The following is a 17,019-nucleotide window of genomic DNA, read 5'->3' on the forward strand; positions in this document are numbered from 1 at the left end:
AGTTTTTGGCCTTCCCTTAGTGCCAGAGAAGTTCAAATTATAATGGCATTAAAAGATAAAATGTCTTGATATTATACACTACTACACATATATTTTTTCTTTGTCCTCTGCTGACCTTTGTGTGTCATCGGAAGCTACTGCAAAATTTTCTCATAATTTCCATCTAATTTTTTGTGCTGCTAACCCATAATATGTCAAAACCATGATGGGGAAAGTCTAGATGTGGAAGGGGTTAACTGAATTCTGTGTGCACTGCCAGAGAATGAGTGATGGGATAAGAAAGATGGATTGTAACCTGTGATCTCATTGGTACAGTATGGGGAACCTCTAAATGAGGAACCTCCAGTTCCTAATTGATGCAGGACAGCCCCTTCTTTGCACATACGCAGTCTTTTTAAAAAACTTTATTTTTAATATTCTTTTTAAAATTTTTTGACCACCAAAGTCCCTCCTTTGATACTCCCCTTACCTATTGAGAAAGCAAATAATGTGATATCAAATGTACATGTGAAACCATGCAAAACTTCAACTATGTAATGAAACCATAAAAACAGTTCTCTCTTATTCATGTTGTCCCCCAAAAGGCAAGAAAAGTAAAATGACAAAAGTTGACTTGAATTTGCACTCAGTTCATCAGTTCTCTCTCTGGAGGTGTAGATCATTGTTCATCACGGAACTCTGACATCTCCATAAACTGAGCTAAGGCTTTCACGCAACTTATATGGCCTTCAAGAGTGGCCTACAACAGTAAGGGGCTAAAGGACTTACTCCAAGTCACACGCTAGGAGGTGTCAAAGTCCTAGTGAACCAGGGCTTCTTGACACCAAGGCCAGCTCTTGGCATACTAAGCCACACTGCCAGAAAGCAGCAGACCTGGGAATAGAACCCACATCTTCTGGATCCTAGTTCATTATCCAGTATCCATGCTGCTTCCCTTAGCAGTCAAAGGCACTGTTGGGGCTGATTGAAATAGGAAAGGTTTCAGACTGACTTCTGTGGGGGGGTAGGGGGTGGAAAGCAAGATTGGGGGGGAAATTGTACAATTCAAAGTAAATAAAATCTTTCTTTTGTTAAAAAAAAAGACATAGGAAAGGTTTCTACGAATTCATGAATTCACCAATGTAGTCTGGTATAGACTGTAACTCCTCATTCCTTAAAGTTCTTATCTGGGCCCTGCCCTGACTTTTCCACAGAAGGGCTACACGGGACCCCAAAACAGGAAGAAGGCATGATTGGACAACAGCTAATCTCACAAAAGTCTGAGGGTTTCAGTGAAGAACAAGTTAAAGAGAGCAGCTAGGTGTCGCAGTGGATAGAGTACTGGCCCTGGAGTCAGGAGGACCTGAGTTCAAATCCAGTTTCAGACACTTAATAATTGCCTAGCTGTGTGACCTTGGGCAAGTTACTTAACCCCATTGCCTTGCAAAAAAAATTGTGTGAGATGAGAGCCCCCAAGGGAGTGCCTTCTTAGAAGTCATTGAGAGATCCATAGCATTCAGAACAAGGATGCTCATCATCCCATATTCCCCTGGCTGGACCACCTTTAGAGTACTGTGTTTCATTCTGGGAAGAACATTGATAAAAGCATTCAAAGAAGGGTCATCATGATAAGGATGATGAAGAAACTTCAGAGTGCCCTGGAAGGATGGGTTGAAAGATCTCAGAATATTTAGCTTCTAGAAAACTCAGGGGGTCATGAAAGACTTCTCTCTCTCTCTCTTTTTAAAGTTTTTGCAAGGCCACCTGTCTGCCCCTAAAGAGTTTTGGTTGTTTTTTTTTTGCAAGGCAATGGGTTTAAGTGGCTTGCCCAAGGCCACACAGCTAGGTAATTATTAAGTGTCTGAGGCTAGATTTGAACTCAGGTCCTCCTGACTCCAGGACCTGTGCTCTATCCACTGTGCCACCTACCCACTCCCGAAAGCCTTCTTATAGGACTTGAAGGACTGACATATAGAAAAAAAAAAGACTTTCTCTGTTTGGTCCAAGAGGACAGAATTCAGAACAATGGGTGGACATTGTAGGGAGACAGAAGCAGCTATGATGGAAGGACCTATTTCTCAATAGGCAGCTAGGAAGCACAACACTCAGGGATTAAATTCAAATCCAGCCTCAGACACTTGAATGACTCTGGATGAGAAACTTAACATTTACCTGCCTCAGTTTTTTCAACTGTAAAATGGGGATCATAATGGCACCTGCCTCTTAGAGATGTTGTAAGGATGAAATGATATTGTATTAGGAAAGCACTTAGGGACAGCTAGGTGGCACAGTGGATAGAGCACTGGCCCTGGAGTCAGGAGGACCTGAGTTCAAATCCAACCTCAGACACTTAATAATTACCTAGCTGTGTGATCTTGGGCAAGTCACTTAACCCTATTGCCTTGAAAAAAAAAGAAAGCACTTGGTCAGATGCTTAGCACATAGTAGGCTCTTAATATTTGCTACTCTACCTCCAGGTCATGTCCTTGAGATTTTTCCCTGATAAAATCTGATTTTTCTCTCCAATTTCTTCCCTGATCCCCAGATCCAGGGAAGAGTATTTTCATTCTCTTCCACAACACAGGAAAAGGTCAGCTACTGGAGGGAATTTTAAGAGCTGAGTTCACAGAATCACACAATTTTAGGCCTGAAAGAGATCTCCAACATTCTTGACAAGTAGTCTTCCAAAAGGCCTTTGGTAGCAGACCCCTCCCCCCGCTCCCGCCAGTGTCCAAGGCTCTATTAGTGCATTTTGCATAGACTGACTACCAGTCTAAATTTTCCGCTTTGCAATGTCTAACAAGTGCTCCTTTTTTTAGGTCTCAGAACCAAGGCCAACAGCAGGCCAAATAAAAGTCTTTCAAATACTTATATACAACTCTTATGTCCCTCACCCCCAACATCCAGTCTTCAGTTCTGCAAGCTATCACAATAATTCTTTTTAACAGATTATACAGTCCTGTATCTGTAACATCTTCCTCTGGTACTCATGGACTATTTGTCCTGGACCTGTGGTAGAGCATTCTGAGCTCATATTGGTCTGATCAGCCACAGTCAGATGCACTGTCACTTGACTTTACCATATTGATGCCATTTTGGTGACACATCTTTGAGAAAGAAGGACAACAACCAGGTGTGGTGTGGAGGTGCTGGAAGTTCCCAAATCTGTGCCAACAGAATAAAGGCTTTGGCAAGTTCTTCCAAATAAGAAAGGTTTTGAATAGGGATCCGGCACTGGACCATAGATTTGCTGTCAGGACCAACCACTCTCAAGAAGCTTGGACACTCATTAATTAATTAATTTACTAATATATTATCTAATACTAATATATTATCACCAGGTTGGCTACAGAGTGATAATTTGTATGTGTGCAATTTCATCAATATGAAGGAAACTTCCAGCATGAAATCTCCCTCTATCAATGAAGATGGGCAATTAATCTGTAACTTGTAACCTTAGGGAATTTCCTGGGACACTGAGAAATTAAATGACTTGCCCATGGTTATAAACACATATCAATCAAAAGTAGGACTTGAACCCAGGCTTTCTTGACTCCAAGATGCTATCTAGTCCAGCCTTTAAATAGAATGAAAACAATTTCTTCTTTCACTAATTGCTCCCAGTATTTTCTTTAACTCATTATTAAGTCCATTGGTACACACAAGATGAGCACTAGATGATGCTTCGCATGGTCTGGCTAACAAGGTACTCATTGCCCACTCACCTTTTTTACTTCATACTTGATGGCTAGCTTTACACGACTCAGGGACGCTCTATGGCGCTGCCCAGCAACTGGCTCTACCGAATCCACATCTCCATTGAGGATGGCCTCCACCTCTTCCGAGTCTCGGCAAAGGTCCAGCACACCCACCACAAAGTCTTTGCACTGCATGGAAAGCTTCCGGTAGTCGTTCTAAGAGGAAGACATCTGGAGATTAGTGTTGAAGTGGATCTTGGATTTAAACTGATACCCTAGAAAAACACAAGAGTCTGAAAAGAGCAAACACAAGCATCAAATAAAGGAAAGGCCATGAAAAACAACGGAATCTCTCTCTTGTCAGTGAGACCTGAAGCTGCAGATCAACTTACTATTCCTTGTAAATATACTACAAAGTTTTTGTGCAACTTTTTCCCCTCTTCCAGGAGTTGGCTACTGTTAGACACAAATATATATATGTATGTATATGTGTATATATATATATATATATATATATATATATATATATTTATGTGAATTTGGGTATTTCTATTAGAATGACTTAAGTCGCTCGAAAAGTTGTTCTTAAAACAATACTGCTTTTTACTGCATACAATGTTTACTTGGTTCTGCTCATTTCACTCTTCATTATTTTTTGCAAGTCTATCCATATTTATCATTTCTTTTTTGTATTTAAAATATTTTATTTATTTTGAGTTTTACATTTTTCCCCTTAATCTTACTTCCTTACTCCACCCCCCACAGAAGGCAATTTGCCAATCTTTACATTGTTTCCATATCCATATCATTTCTTAATAACATAATAGTATTTCATCATGAATATATAGCACAACTTGGTTAGTCATTCCCAAAATGATGGGTATCCCTGCAATTTCCATTTTTTTCCAACAAAAAGCTGTGACAAATATTTTGGAACATAAACGTTCTTTTCCTTTTTCTCTAATCATCTTGGGAAACAAACTTAATAGTGGTACTGCTGAATCAAAAGGTAGAGGCAGTTGAAGACACTGAAATCTCAAAGGAACACAAGCAGAGTCACAAGAAAATTTCTCCTAAGCTAGGAAAGTAGCTTGAAAGACATGTGTCCTGTGGAGCCAGATACACATTGAGGTCTCTTTCTGGAAGGCATGGGTCTCATCATCAGAGCAGAGTGAACTCCAGGTTGGTCCCCAAAGACTGAGGTTGTGTCAAACATGGAGCAGTGGATACGGAGCCTGGCCCAGAGTCAGGAAGACCTGAATTCAAAGCTGGCCTCAGATATTTACTAGCTGTGGGACTTCATCTCTATCTGCCTCAGTTTCCTCATCTGTCAAAAGGGGGATAATAGCATCTACCTCCTAAGGTTGAGGATCAAATGAGATAATAAGTGTAAAGTTCTTGGCACATTATATAGGATGCTGTAAGCCCTATGTCAGCAATTATTGCTATTTGTTGTTGTTATTATTATTATCCACAGGGAGGATCAAGAGAATGGACTTGGGAAGTTCTATTGTTTTGGCACTTTTGACTGGAGAGGTAGGATAGGGTTAGGTCATGAAAAGATCTAAATACCAAATGGAGGAGTTTATATCTGATCATGAAGGAACCTTGGGTGCCACTGCATTTGGTCACGAGACAATAATAGTGGTGTAAAATACAAATGGGAAAAATAGAGGGTGCCATAGTGTAACCTTTAGAATCTGGAAGACTCATCTTCTGGGATTCAAAGCAAATCTCAGATACTTCCTAGCTGTATGCCTCTGGGAAAGTCACTTTACTCCATTTGCCTCAGATTCGTCATCTGTAAAATGACCTGGAGAAGGAAATAGTGAACCATGGCAGCATTTTTGTCACAGAAACCCAAAATGGGGTCACAAAAGGGTCTGAAATGACAGAATCACCACCAATAAAAAACAAATGTCATTAGTAAAACTTATAAATAGAAAAGGAAGAGGAGAGGAGACAAAAAAGGAGAGAAGTAAGAGGAAAGGAAATGACTTGCTCAAGGTCACACCACCAGCTTATGCTGCAAGTGAGATTGGTTAGCCAATCTCAACCCAAAGTTCCTGTCTTGTGGTCTCTTTAATTCTGGGTCACTGAAACTGTAAAGAGGTCCCCGAGTCCAGCCTGGGCAGACTCCTCAGCTGTCTTCCTAAGGACAGTTCCTCTGAGCTCTCGAGGATATGCCCAGGTCCTGGAGCCAGAAGGACATGTAACTGAATCCTCAAGGGCTGCAGAGTATCAATGCCTGTGAGAACATTTCCCAGGACACTGGAACTAACACTTTGCTAAAATATTCTGTGAATGAATCTTTCATTTCATTTGCATAGCTCCTGAACACAGAGCACCATCACCTGCCCTCTTCCTTCCCCAATAAATGGAGCCCCCCACAGTGAGGCTCTCCCCCCCAGGGTCCCCAAGTGCCAGCTTACCTAAAATAACCACAGTTAACATTCTTAGAGCTCACTTTGCAAAGGACTGCCAAGATTACATATCTCATTTGAATTGATCCTCACAACCGAGGAGGTCACTAATATATCTCCCATTTAATAAATAAGGAAACTGAGGCTGAGAAGTTAATTGATTTGCAAGCGAGAGGGGTCAAAATGCTAAGAAGTTTCTGAGGTAGGATTTGAACTCTGATGAATAACAGGAACTGATATGAGTGAAGGGAACAGAACCAAGAGAACACTGTACACAGTAACAACAATGTTGTGAGATGATCAACCTTGATGGAACCAGGTCAGAGAGCTAGGACAATCGGATTAGACTGGCTATGAACAATGTTATCCCCATTCAGAGAAAGAAAAACAAAAAAAAATAAAAAAAATATACAGACTCTAAATGCGCACTATGTTCAGTTTTTAAAATTTTCTCGTTTTTCTTTCTTATCCCTTAGTCCTAATTCCTCAGACAGAAAATGATTAATCTGTAAACATGTTAAACACAAATGTATATGTACAATGTTCACCAGACTGTTTGCCCTTGGGGAGGGGGGTGGGAAGAGAGGGTGCAAGGAAATTATGTAACTTATACATAGGCATATATATGTGGATGAATGTTGAAAGCCTTTCCTAGAATGTAACTGGAAAAATAAAATATCAATTGTGAGGAAAAAAAAAAGAAACATGGGCAGAGTGGAAGCTGGTCATTTCCTCTTTGTCCAAGTAGGAAAGAGGCCCAAGTTGTACAGTCAACCTTCAGACATCCTCCATTTCAGAGCCAGGGGAGACCAGGGTCAATGCCAAAAATGAGCTTCTCAGAGTAGATAATCTCCACAAACTGTCCAGTTCTAGGCAATCAGTCAATGAGCATTTATTAACCATTGACTGGAGATACAGAGGGCCAAAAGACAGTCCCTGATCTCGAGGTGCTCACAGACTAATGGGGGAGATAACGTGCAATTCTACACAAACAGGATAGAGATAGGAATAATTAAGAGAGAGAAGGCACAAGAATCACAGGTATTGGGGAAGGTTTTGGGAAGTATTCTGTGAACTGCACAAAACTCAGGAAGGACGTAGACTTTTCTGAATACAAGCACAACATATTTGCTGAGAAACAAAATTAAGCTGCAAGTAAGAAGAGTGCTAAGCAAAATGGCTTGTTTTCAGTATCTCTGGCATAGAGGATGAGGTATAGAAGTCAGGAAGAGCTAGCTTCAAAACTTTCTCATACACGAACTTGTATGTATGGAGTGCACATATACATGAGCACATGCATCTTTGTTGGATACACTGACATTAACATAATATATGCTGTGATTACATCCATTATATGTGCACTAACATTATAAATACTTCACACACACAAACATTACATAACACACATATAGTATATGCATACATTACCATGTACAGCCTAACATTTTACATTTTATATATATATATATATAATGTTATACATACACTAACATTTATACACAATATAAACTAGTACATATGCTCTCCATACACTAACATCTATACTATAGACACTATCTATATTGTACATACACTCCCATCATATATACTATATGTACCACCATTATATATTACACTATACCCATACTATTTACACTATATATTATCATATATATATATATATATACATTAACATTGTACACAGATATCCCAACATACATATACTAACATTATACATATATACTAATTATATAAACCAACATATACAATTTATCTATCAAAGTTAGCCAGAGGAAGGCATCACTAATTCCGGGCTCTTTCTTGCTGGGGAACCTTTGACAAGTCTGTTCACTTGGCTTGTCAAGGTTCAACTGCTTTCTTCAACCAGAGTTCTGCCACTGTTTATTTTGGCTTTTTTCCCAAGCTGTGTTTTCCTTGAAAATGTGTCTCTTCTTCATCTTTTTCAGCTCTGTGTCTTTACCCACCCTTCCTTTTGGCCATCTGGACTGAATTCCACAGGGTCAGTTGGTGGCAGTCAGCTGGTGTCCACTTTAGGGGAAGTCCAAAGCCCAGACCTGTCTACTCCTTGTCTCTTCATTTCTACTTCAGTGAGTAACCTTAACTTTTAATCTTTTTTTTGCCCCTTAAGAAGAAAAAGAAGGCTCGCCTCTAAACTCCAGAGATTTCACTGAAATGATTGAGTGGTCTCTGTTCTTGAAGACCACGCCTTGGGGAGATAATGCCATAACAAGCAAGTGAGTTGGATTTAAGTGGGGAGAGGGGTTGCTATGCTAAGTCACCAGTCTCACTTTCTCCCCCAGAGCCGTCTGGGGCCAGATATGGATCAGGATGACTGGGATGCCCACCACGGAAATGCAAGCCAGGTTTGGTAATTAGAATGAAAGACTGCTGTGGTTGTTATTATAGTTTGGGGCAGTGGCGGTATGGGGGAGGGTGAAGAAAGAGGACTGATATTGAACCCAGATCCTGGCTTTCTAGTTCTGACTCTGCTATTATCTACACTGCATGGTTGGGATAACTGAGACCAGAGTCAAGGCCACACACAAGTTTGTCTTCTCAAAATAAAAATCTCATTACAAATGAGCTCCAAGAAAATGTGGGGTTCTCCCAACAAGGATCAGAGCCCTGGGATTTGCTGGAAGTCATCCCCTCACCTTCAAGTGAAAAACTCATGGGAAAATATTTTCCACTGAAGGGATCTGAGGTTCACAAGTTTGTAACCTTGGTGATGACCTCAGATTCCCCATATATAAAATACAGAAGGTAGTCTAGCTGGTCTCTCAGAGATCCCTTCTAGCTCCAAAGTTACATGACCTGGTATGTTGATGTCAGGGACCTTTAAAGCTACTGCTTGGGGGGGTCTTCATTCTCTATAGGGTTCTGCTTCACAGACAAGAAAACTGAGCAAAAGAATTTAGTTCTTGTCTATCCCTCAGCAACAGAATGGAGTGATGCCTCCAGAGAAAACTGATTGAACCAGGAAGAACCACCCACCCAGTAGACTTTAAAGGGATCTCTGACTTCAGCTTAGGGTGCAGAGGGTAGAGCACTGGCCTTGGAGTCAAGAGGACAGGGGTTCGAATCCAGCGTCAAGACACCTGACATCAAATGACTGTGTGACCTTGGCCAAGTCACTTCACCCTGACTGTGTCACATTCAGGGCCATCTCCAGGAGTCCTGATTCATATCTAGTCAATTGAACCCAGATAGCTCTGGAGGAGGAAGTAAGGCTGGGGACTTAGCACAGCCCCCCCTCCTCATCACAACCAGTTCACATGCTTGTCATGACATCACCTTGCAGACATGATAGTCTTTCTTTGAAGAAGAACAACAACAGTGGAGGGAGACCTGGGTTCACCTTAGACACTCACTAGCTGGGTGACAGAGCAAAAGCAACCTCTCTATGCCCGTTTCCTCAGCTGGACCCTAACATCCTTTCCAGCTCTATCTACAGCCCCCTGACCTGATGTCCCACACAGCAGAGGACCAGCTCACTTACCCTTCTACATCTCTATCTTCCTCCCCATCTCCCCATTGGTCTCTCTGCCAAATTCAACTCTGAGAACAGTCCTGATAAAGTTGGCATTAGTCACACTGAAGCCCAAAGAGGGAGGTGACTGCTCAAGAACTCAGAGGTACCAGGTAGCAGACCTGAGCCTCCAAGGTCCTGACCCTTATATCTATTCCCATTCCCCAGCACCTCCCAACTAGACCCCCAAGAGTGACCAGGACATTACTGAAAACAGACTGGCTGCATTTGACCTGTTCTGGGGTGTTTGCTTAAAGGCTACAAAAAGGCTGGAGAAAGTAGAAAAAAAGTTTCCCTCAACAGCCATAAACAAGAATGAATAATTTTGCTGATTGTTGATGAACTACCCACATAAATTACCTTTGATTTAAAAATAAAACTCCTATTTCTCAACTACTCCTTTTATCTCTCTCCCTTTCTTTCTCTCTCACTCTTTTTCCTACCTCTCTCACTCTCTCTTTACCTCTCTCTCTTTCTCTCTTTCCCTTTCTTTCTTTCTGTCTCTCTCTCTCTCTCTCAACTCAGAATCCCCAGAACCTATGGTCCATTTTACAGAGGAGGAGAGGTCACAGGACTTGGGGGCAAGTGTCAGAGCTGTGATTCAAAGCTACATCCTTTGAGCCTTCAACCCTGTGTTCTTTCCAATACATTCCTCTGCCTCCTAGGGAAAAAAGGAGATTTTTTGGCCAGCGCCAATGACCTGGACTGTTTCAACGTTCATTCGGAATTGTTGTGGGCCTTGTCTTAAGTAAATTTATTTTTACTAATTCCTTTTCAAGTGATGCCAAGATGCAGTCTGTCTGCTTTTGGTCACATCCTTGGCTGTGGATTTCAGGGGTGGAAGTTCTCCATGTTTTTTAATAAATGAATCATAATAAATAAAATTCTCTAATAGAATGTTATCTCCATTTCAATTCAATTCAAAGAAAATTTCTCAAGTGTTAGGGATAGCAGGGTACACATGTCTCACACATTTATCAATATTATATACTGGTTCTCAATAGCATACTATTTTTTTTTTGCCCAGAGCAACTGGAGTGGATGCTGAACTGCCAACTGAAGTTGGCAAGAAAGAATACCTGCCAGGCAGTAGAGCTTCAGGGCTAGGATAGGGCAGAGCTGCTGTGGCCTTCCTATTGCTAGCCCAGGCACCCCAGAAACTTGGGTCTAATATTAGCTGCCTTTATAAAGCACTCACTATGCAAAATGCTTTATAAATATTATCTCATTTAAGCACCATAACCACCCCCATTTTGCAGATGGGGGCACTAAGGTAGACAAAGGTTAAGTGACTTGCTTAGGGTCACACAGCTAGTAATGTCCAAGGAAGGATTTGAGCTCAGATCTTTCTGACTTCAGGCCCAGAATTCTATTCAGTAACCCACTTCATTTTTATGAGAACTACCATAATGTATGATTCTCTTAAAAGAGCAGAGGTTAGAAGGGATCCTAAGGTCATCTAGTCTAAATCCCACCCCCTCATTTTATAGATGAAGATCCTATTAAAATGTGTGTGTGTGCGTGTGTGTGTGTGTGTGTGTGTGTGTGTGTGTGTGTGTGTGTGTAGAAACTAATGTACTCAATGTAACTACAACAGGGGAAGAAAAATGTGGGACTAAGAATACTGAGCTAAAACCCCAATCTTTTTATAAGAGATAAACTGTCTCTAATTGCTCCTGGGGCAGCTGGCTGGTGCCCCACAGAGGATAGGGTGCTGGGCTTGAAGTCATGAGCAATACTTCTTCCTTAGTTCAGATCCGGTCTCTGACACTTAACTAGCTGTGTGACCCTGGACAAGTCACTTGCCTCTGCTTGCCTCAGTTCCCTCACCTGTAAAAAGAGCAGGAAAAGGAAATGGCAAAAACCAGTCCAGGATCTTTGCCATGAAAATCCCAAATGGTGTCCTGAAGGGAAGAATAGGACATGCTTGAGCAACAGTGCCCCCCCCCCCACAACACCGTGCTTTGGAGTAGCAGTAAGGTCTGTGACTCCAGGAGGAGCTTCCCCATCACTCCCCCCCCCCCCCCCCGGTTCCCCACTGTGTGTCCACCGAGTCAAAGTAGTCTGGAAGAAAAAATAGCTTTGGTGTCCGGGGAACTGGATTCAAATCCTTCAGGTCCTTGACAAGTGGCTTCTGATTCCTCCTTCCTAAAATGAGAGGGCTGGGCTGGAGGGCTTTCTAAGGGAGGCGGGAGCAGCCCCTGCCCAGCCTCTGCTGGACCACCAGTCAGGCCTCTGAGAGCCCGGGGGTCACCTTCCGAGGGCACCGCGCTCCATCCGCACATGTTATCCCCAAGAAACCCAGAGGCAAGGCTGGAACCCCCAGTCCTACCCTTCCCACCCACCCCGGGCCGGCGCTGGGCCGCTCTGTAAGGCTCCCCGGGCACCCAGGCCGGGCCCAGACTTGGGGGGCCTGGGAACCCCGAAGGGGGTGAAACGGACCTCTCTCTCCCTTCCCGCCTCCCTCCGTGTGTGATGCGCTTACAAGGAGGAGGCGCGGGGTGGCCAGCAGGGCGCACGCACACGCGCGCCCCCTCCCCACGCCCCGCCCCCTCACCTTGAACTCCTTCTCGATGTTGGCCAGCTTGGCCAGCTCGTTGCTGAGCTCGAGCGCCGTGAGCACCGGGTCCTCGCTGGCCAGCGACAGGTAGGCGGGGCTGGCCAGGCCGCGGTAGGCGTTGATGCGCGAGCGCGAGTGGCTGAAGGAGTCCCGGCGCTGGCGCTCGGCGCAGTCGGGGCACTTGCAGAAGTAGTCGTGGGGCCGCGCGATGCGGGCGCCCTTGCTCAGCAGCATGTGCACCACCTCGTACTTGTGGCAGTGCGCCGCCAGGATGACGGGCGTGATGTCGGCCGAGAAGCGCGTGCCGTCCTCGTCGTAGGCGTAGAAGTCGTCGTCGTCCTCGTCCGGCCCGCTGCCGACGCCGCCCGCGTCCTCGGGCCGGCCGCGCGGCGCGGGGCCCAGCGTCAGGCGGCGGCCGGCCGCGAAGCCCGGGTGGCCCAGCAGCGCCTCCACGATGCGCACGTAGCCCTTGCTGATGGCCAGCAGCAGCGCGTCGCCGATGCGGCCCAGGTGCTCCTTGCGCAGCAGCAGCTCCGTCACCTCCAGGTGCTCGTTGCCCACGGCCAGCTGCAGCGCGTTCTGCCCCATGTAGTCCACGCAGTTCACGTTCAGCGTGGCCGACTCCTCCAGCATCTTGCGCACCACCGGGATGTTGCCGTACTCGGCCGCCGCCAGGAAGCGCTCCTCCTCGGCCGTCAGGCTCGGCCCGCGCGCGTTGAACATGAAGGCCGGCCCGCGCACCGCCGGCCGCCGCGCCTTCTCCCGGGGGCCCGCGCGCTGGCCCGCCGCCGCCGCCGCGGGGCTCCGCTCCGCCGACCTGGGGGGGCGAGGAGAAGGTCACTGCGGGGAGGGACCCCCGCGCCGCCCGCCCCCGCCGGACCCCCGGCCTTCGAGGGCCCCCGAGGCTGCGGCTTGCTCCAGACCCTGGGCCGGGGGGCCCTGCCCTTCCTCACACGGACAGGTGGGGGGCAGCGAGGGGGGCCCCTTCCGAGAGGGGGGGGCCTAGCTGCCCTCCTCCCGCGTTCCCGCTTGTTTGCCTTCAAAATCCTCTTTCTGAGAAGGGGCCTTCGAGCTTCGTCTCACTGAAAAAGGGGCCCGGGCCAGAGACGGGGTTCGAGACTGCCTCTCTCTCCGGGTGAAGGGGAGCTAGCAGGCGGCTGGGACCTGGTAAAAAAGGTTCTGAGCACTAGTTCCATAGAAAGAACTTCCTCCGGGCGGCTAGGTGGCGAGTGGATAGAGCACGGCCCTGGAGTCAGGAGGAACCGAGTTCTCAAACCCAGCCTCAGACGCTTCATAATGACCTAGCCGTGTGACCTTGGGCAAGCCACTTAACCCCATTGCCTTGCAAAACAACCTGAAAAAAAAAGAAAGAACTTCTTCTCTGATCCTGGTTTGTTTCAGTTTGCCTTAAAAAAAACATTTCTGAGAAACGGGCCTTTGAACTTCGTCCTACTGAAAAAGGGGTCGGGGCAGAAAAAGGGTTCGAGACTGCCTTTCTTTTTATTATTTATACCCCAGCTGTGTGCAGAGTCCCTGTACAAGAAGATACTTAGTAAATGTTGATTGGGTTGGATTGAATTAGATGACATAGAGGTGGCCTGCTCGGGATCCCACAACTAGTAAGCACGTGGGGTGACGCTGCAACTCTGATCTTCGGACCCCAAGTCCGACATATCCATTGGACCACCCAGCTGCCTCGGCTCCGAAGGTAGGAGAAACCAGCAAGGTGGGATTGGAACTCCTGGGAAACCATTAGACAGAGTGAGTTTCACTCCATGTATGGGGGTGAGGGGGGGGTAGAAAATCCAGGGGGGGAGCTGGATTGTAGAGGGTCTTCAATGTCAGGATAAGTATTTCATCACAGAGGCACTAGTGACACCCTGACAGCTTTTGATCTAGGAGTGATGTGGTCAGATCAATGCTGATTTTGGTAGATTGTGAGGGGAAGAAGGGGAGGAGGAAGAGGAGTAAAGGCTGTAGTCTGGGGTAGAGGTGTCAAACATGCCTCCAAATGGCAGCAAACAGATTAAAATGTAATTGGGAAAGAGTTAACAAAATAAAGGAAAATACAATAGAACACAGATAAAACTGAGTGGTTTTCTAAGTCACTCTGTCACATGTTTTATATGAGTTTAACATCACTGGTCCAGGGTAGAGGTGAGGAGGAAGTGAAGGAGAGGACTGGTTTTGGAAGAGGAGAAAAGATGTTTGAGAGGGTTTCTCTGTCACCTGGTGAGCAAATAACTTCATCTCTCTGGATCTCAGTTTCTTTATTTGGCAAATGGGGGTTGGGGGTGGTTTTGATGGCCTCTGAAGTCCTTCCCAGTTCCAAATCTAGCTAGGGCCATGTGATCTGTGAGCTGGATGTTGTGGAGGCCATTATTGAGTTTTTACATCTGCCTCAGGACAAAAAATAATTTTGTTTTGGTTGAATGTATCCTTTCTAAATCACTAAGATCAATCAACAATCTTTATTGGGCACTAACCACATCCCCAGAACTGTCTGAACAACAGTAATAACAATGTCGCCTTGATGGGGTGCCTTCCACCTTTTAAAGAAAATTGTGTCTGTTGTGATGAGACTGGAATTATCATTATGATTCCATTTTTTTAAGCCACCCCACCCCCAAAAATCATTTTTCTTCACTTTTTTCCTAGAAGGAAAATGGAGCTATATCCTTCTTCCAAATTTCTTCAAATGTATATGAGATGGATCTTTTCAAAGATCATAACTCTTTCCCAAAGGTTGCATTTCCTCCCAAGCTCCCAACACATCCCAAACTCCTTCCTTACCTCAGTAACCTTGTTAACTATCTCCTGCATTTTAAAAAGTCTAGTGGGATTGTAATGCTAAATATACACATCTATCCTACATTCTTCCTGGGACTCTCGCTAAGTTGTCATTTCAAGATGTAGTCTTTTTTAAAAAATTCATTTTTATTGATGTCTTTTGTTCTTATTTTGCCTCGCTATCATCTGGATCAAATAAAAGTCTATCTATTCAGCATTGGAAGTTTTTATAGAATAACTTGGCCCCTTCCTACCTTTCCAGTCTTCTTAACTCTTATTTAACTTCTTAACTCCTACTTAAATTTTGAATCTTTGTGCACACACACACACATACACACACACACACACACGGAATAAATATTTTCAATAAATATTTGTTCAGTGAATAAATGAATAAGAGGTATTGTGAATGAATTGGGAAGATATTTGGAGACAAGAGACCTGGCTTCAGATCTCTGGGCTTCCATTTCCTCAACTATAAAATGAACAGATTGGACCTTCCTATCCTATAAAATCCCTTCCAGCTCTAAAGTTGTGATTTATGAAGTGATGAATAATAAATGGGAAACTGAATGATTGTAGTGATTAAATCAAAGCACATGATTCCCATATCCTGGAGGGATATCTTCAAAAGTTGCAGGAAAAAGCACCACCACACCCCCAAATTTACTGGTGCACCCGACTGATGAGACCACTACCAGAGATTCATTCCAGTTGTCTACTGGTCCTTGGTCATTCCCCCTTCAACAAGTACTTGAGTTCTACTAGGCTTAGGCTCTCCACTCAAGTTGCTGCCTCAGACACCCAGTCTTCCTGGTTCATCAGCTTCACTGCTTTCCATATCTTCATTCTTCCTCATCCACATGCAAGAATTGCCATGCCCTTGATGTCACTTTTCAACCTCCATGATCCAGACTGGAAAATTCCTCTCTCAAACCACCACTTCTCTCCTTTCATCCCTTTCTTTTCCTTACTCTTTCCAAACTTCTTTATCTTCATTTCAACTGACATCTTTCTACACTTCTGTGTGCTGGCCTTATTTTCCTCTATTATAATTTTGGCCCTATAGTTATCCAGTCCAACTGTATTCTGAGTCTGAATCTCTTTCCCCCTTTTCTCATCATCTCTAATTCCTTGCTAAACCCAAACCCTCATTCACTCATATGCTTCCACATTCTTTTTCTCTGGCTGCCAAAGGATTCAACCATGTTGCCCAGGTTCCTACAAATTTATGGTATCTAACCTCAACTGGATCATCTTTGCTTATTCTTTGAATTGATGATTGTTTCATTTCTGATTTAGTTTCATATCTCATTGTCTCCAGTGACTGCTCCAAACTTTCCCTTCTCTCCATATACTTTCTATGGCATATCCTATATGACTATTTGTAAAGTAACTGTCAGAGGGGTGGAGCCAAGATGGTGGTGTGAAGGTAGGAATTCCTGGAAAGTTGTTCCCCCAAAAACTCCAAAAGCCATCAAATTATGACTCTAGCCAAAATCTAGAGGGGCAGAATCCACAGAAAGACTGAGTGCTACCATTACCCAGTCCAAGACAACTTAGAAGTTTCGCAGAAAATGTCTGTTCCACCAAGACCAGGGGTTGGAAAAAGCCTGGGTCTGTGGCAGAGGGGGTGGTTTCCAGACCTCTTGACCCAGGGATCACCAGGGACAGCCAAAAGGGGTGGTGAGAGAACTCAGCCCTGCCATGAGAACCTGCAGCTAGAATCAGCGAAGCCACCAAGCACATCCAGAGCTCTCAGACCACAGACAGTAAGGGGGCTGGGAGAGATTGCAGAGGTCTCTCTGCTCTCCCTGAGGTGGAACTCAGCTGCTTGCCCACACTCAGATCCAGGTTGCAGTCTGGGCCCCCACAACATCACTGTAGCTGAGGGGGAACCCTCCTCACAGCTCCAGGGCAGAGAAGAGGGCCTGAATACAGATAAGAGAGCAGTCAGAGCCTCCCATAAGACCTTGGAGGAATTAAGGTCCCAGTGGGGTATCCCAAAAATCCCCCAAAGCCTTGGAAGTGCAGTAAATC

At 44.7% G+C, this 17,019-nt stretch overlaps 1 protein-coding gene across 1 annotated transcript in view; it reads right to left on the reverse strand.

The window, feature by feature from the left end:
* Positions 1–17,019, reverse strand: part of TRPC3 (transient receptor potential cation channel subfamily C member 3) — a 91,891-nt gene that overhangs the window by 55,832 nt on the left and 19,040 nt on the right. Inside the window, exons 2-3 of the mRNA XM_074231536.1 lie at positions 12,187–13,006; positions 3,705–3,893 (exon numbers count right to left, since the gene is read on the reverse strand). Of these exons, the coding sequence (XP_074087637.1) occupies positions 3,705–3,893; positions 12,187–13,006 (1,009 nt within the window). The remainder of the gene's footprint in view (positions 1–3,704; positions 3,894–12,186; positions 13,007–17,019) is intronic.

Source organism: Macrotis lagotis, chromosome 3, assembly GCF_037893015.1.
Source record: "Macrotis lagotis isolate mMagLag1 chromosome 3, bilby.v1.9.chrom.fasta, whole genome shotgun sequence".
Lineage (NCBI taxonomy): Eukaryota > Metazoa > Chordata > Mammalia > Peramelemorphia > Peramelidae > Macrotis > Macrotis lagotis.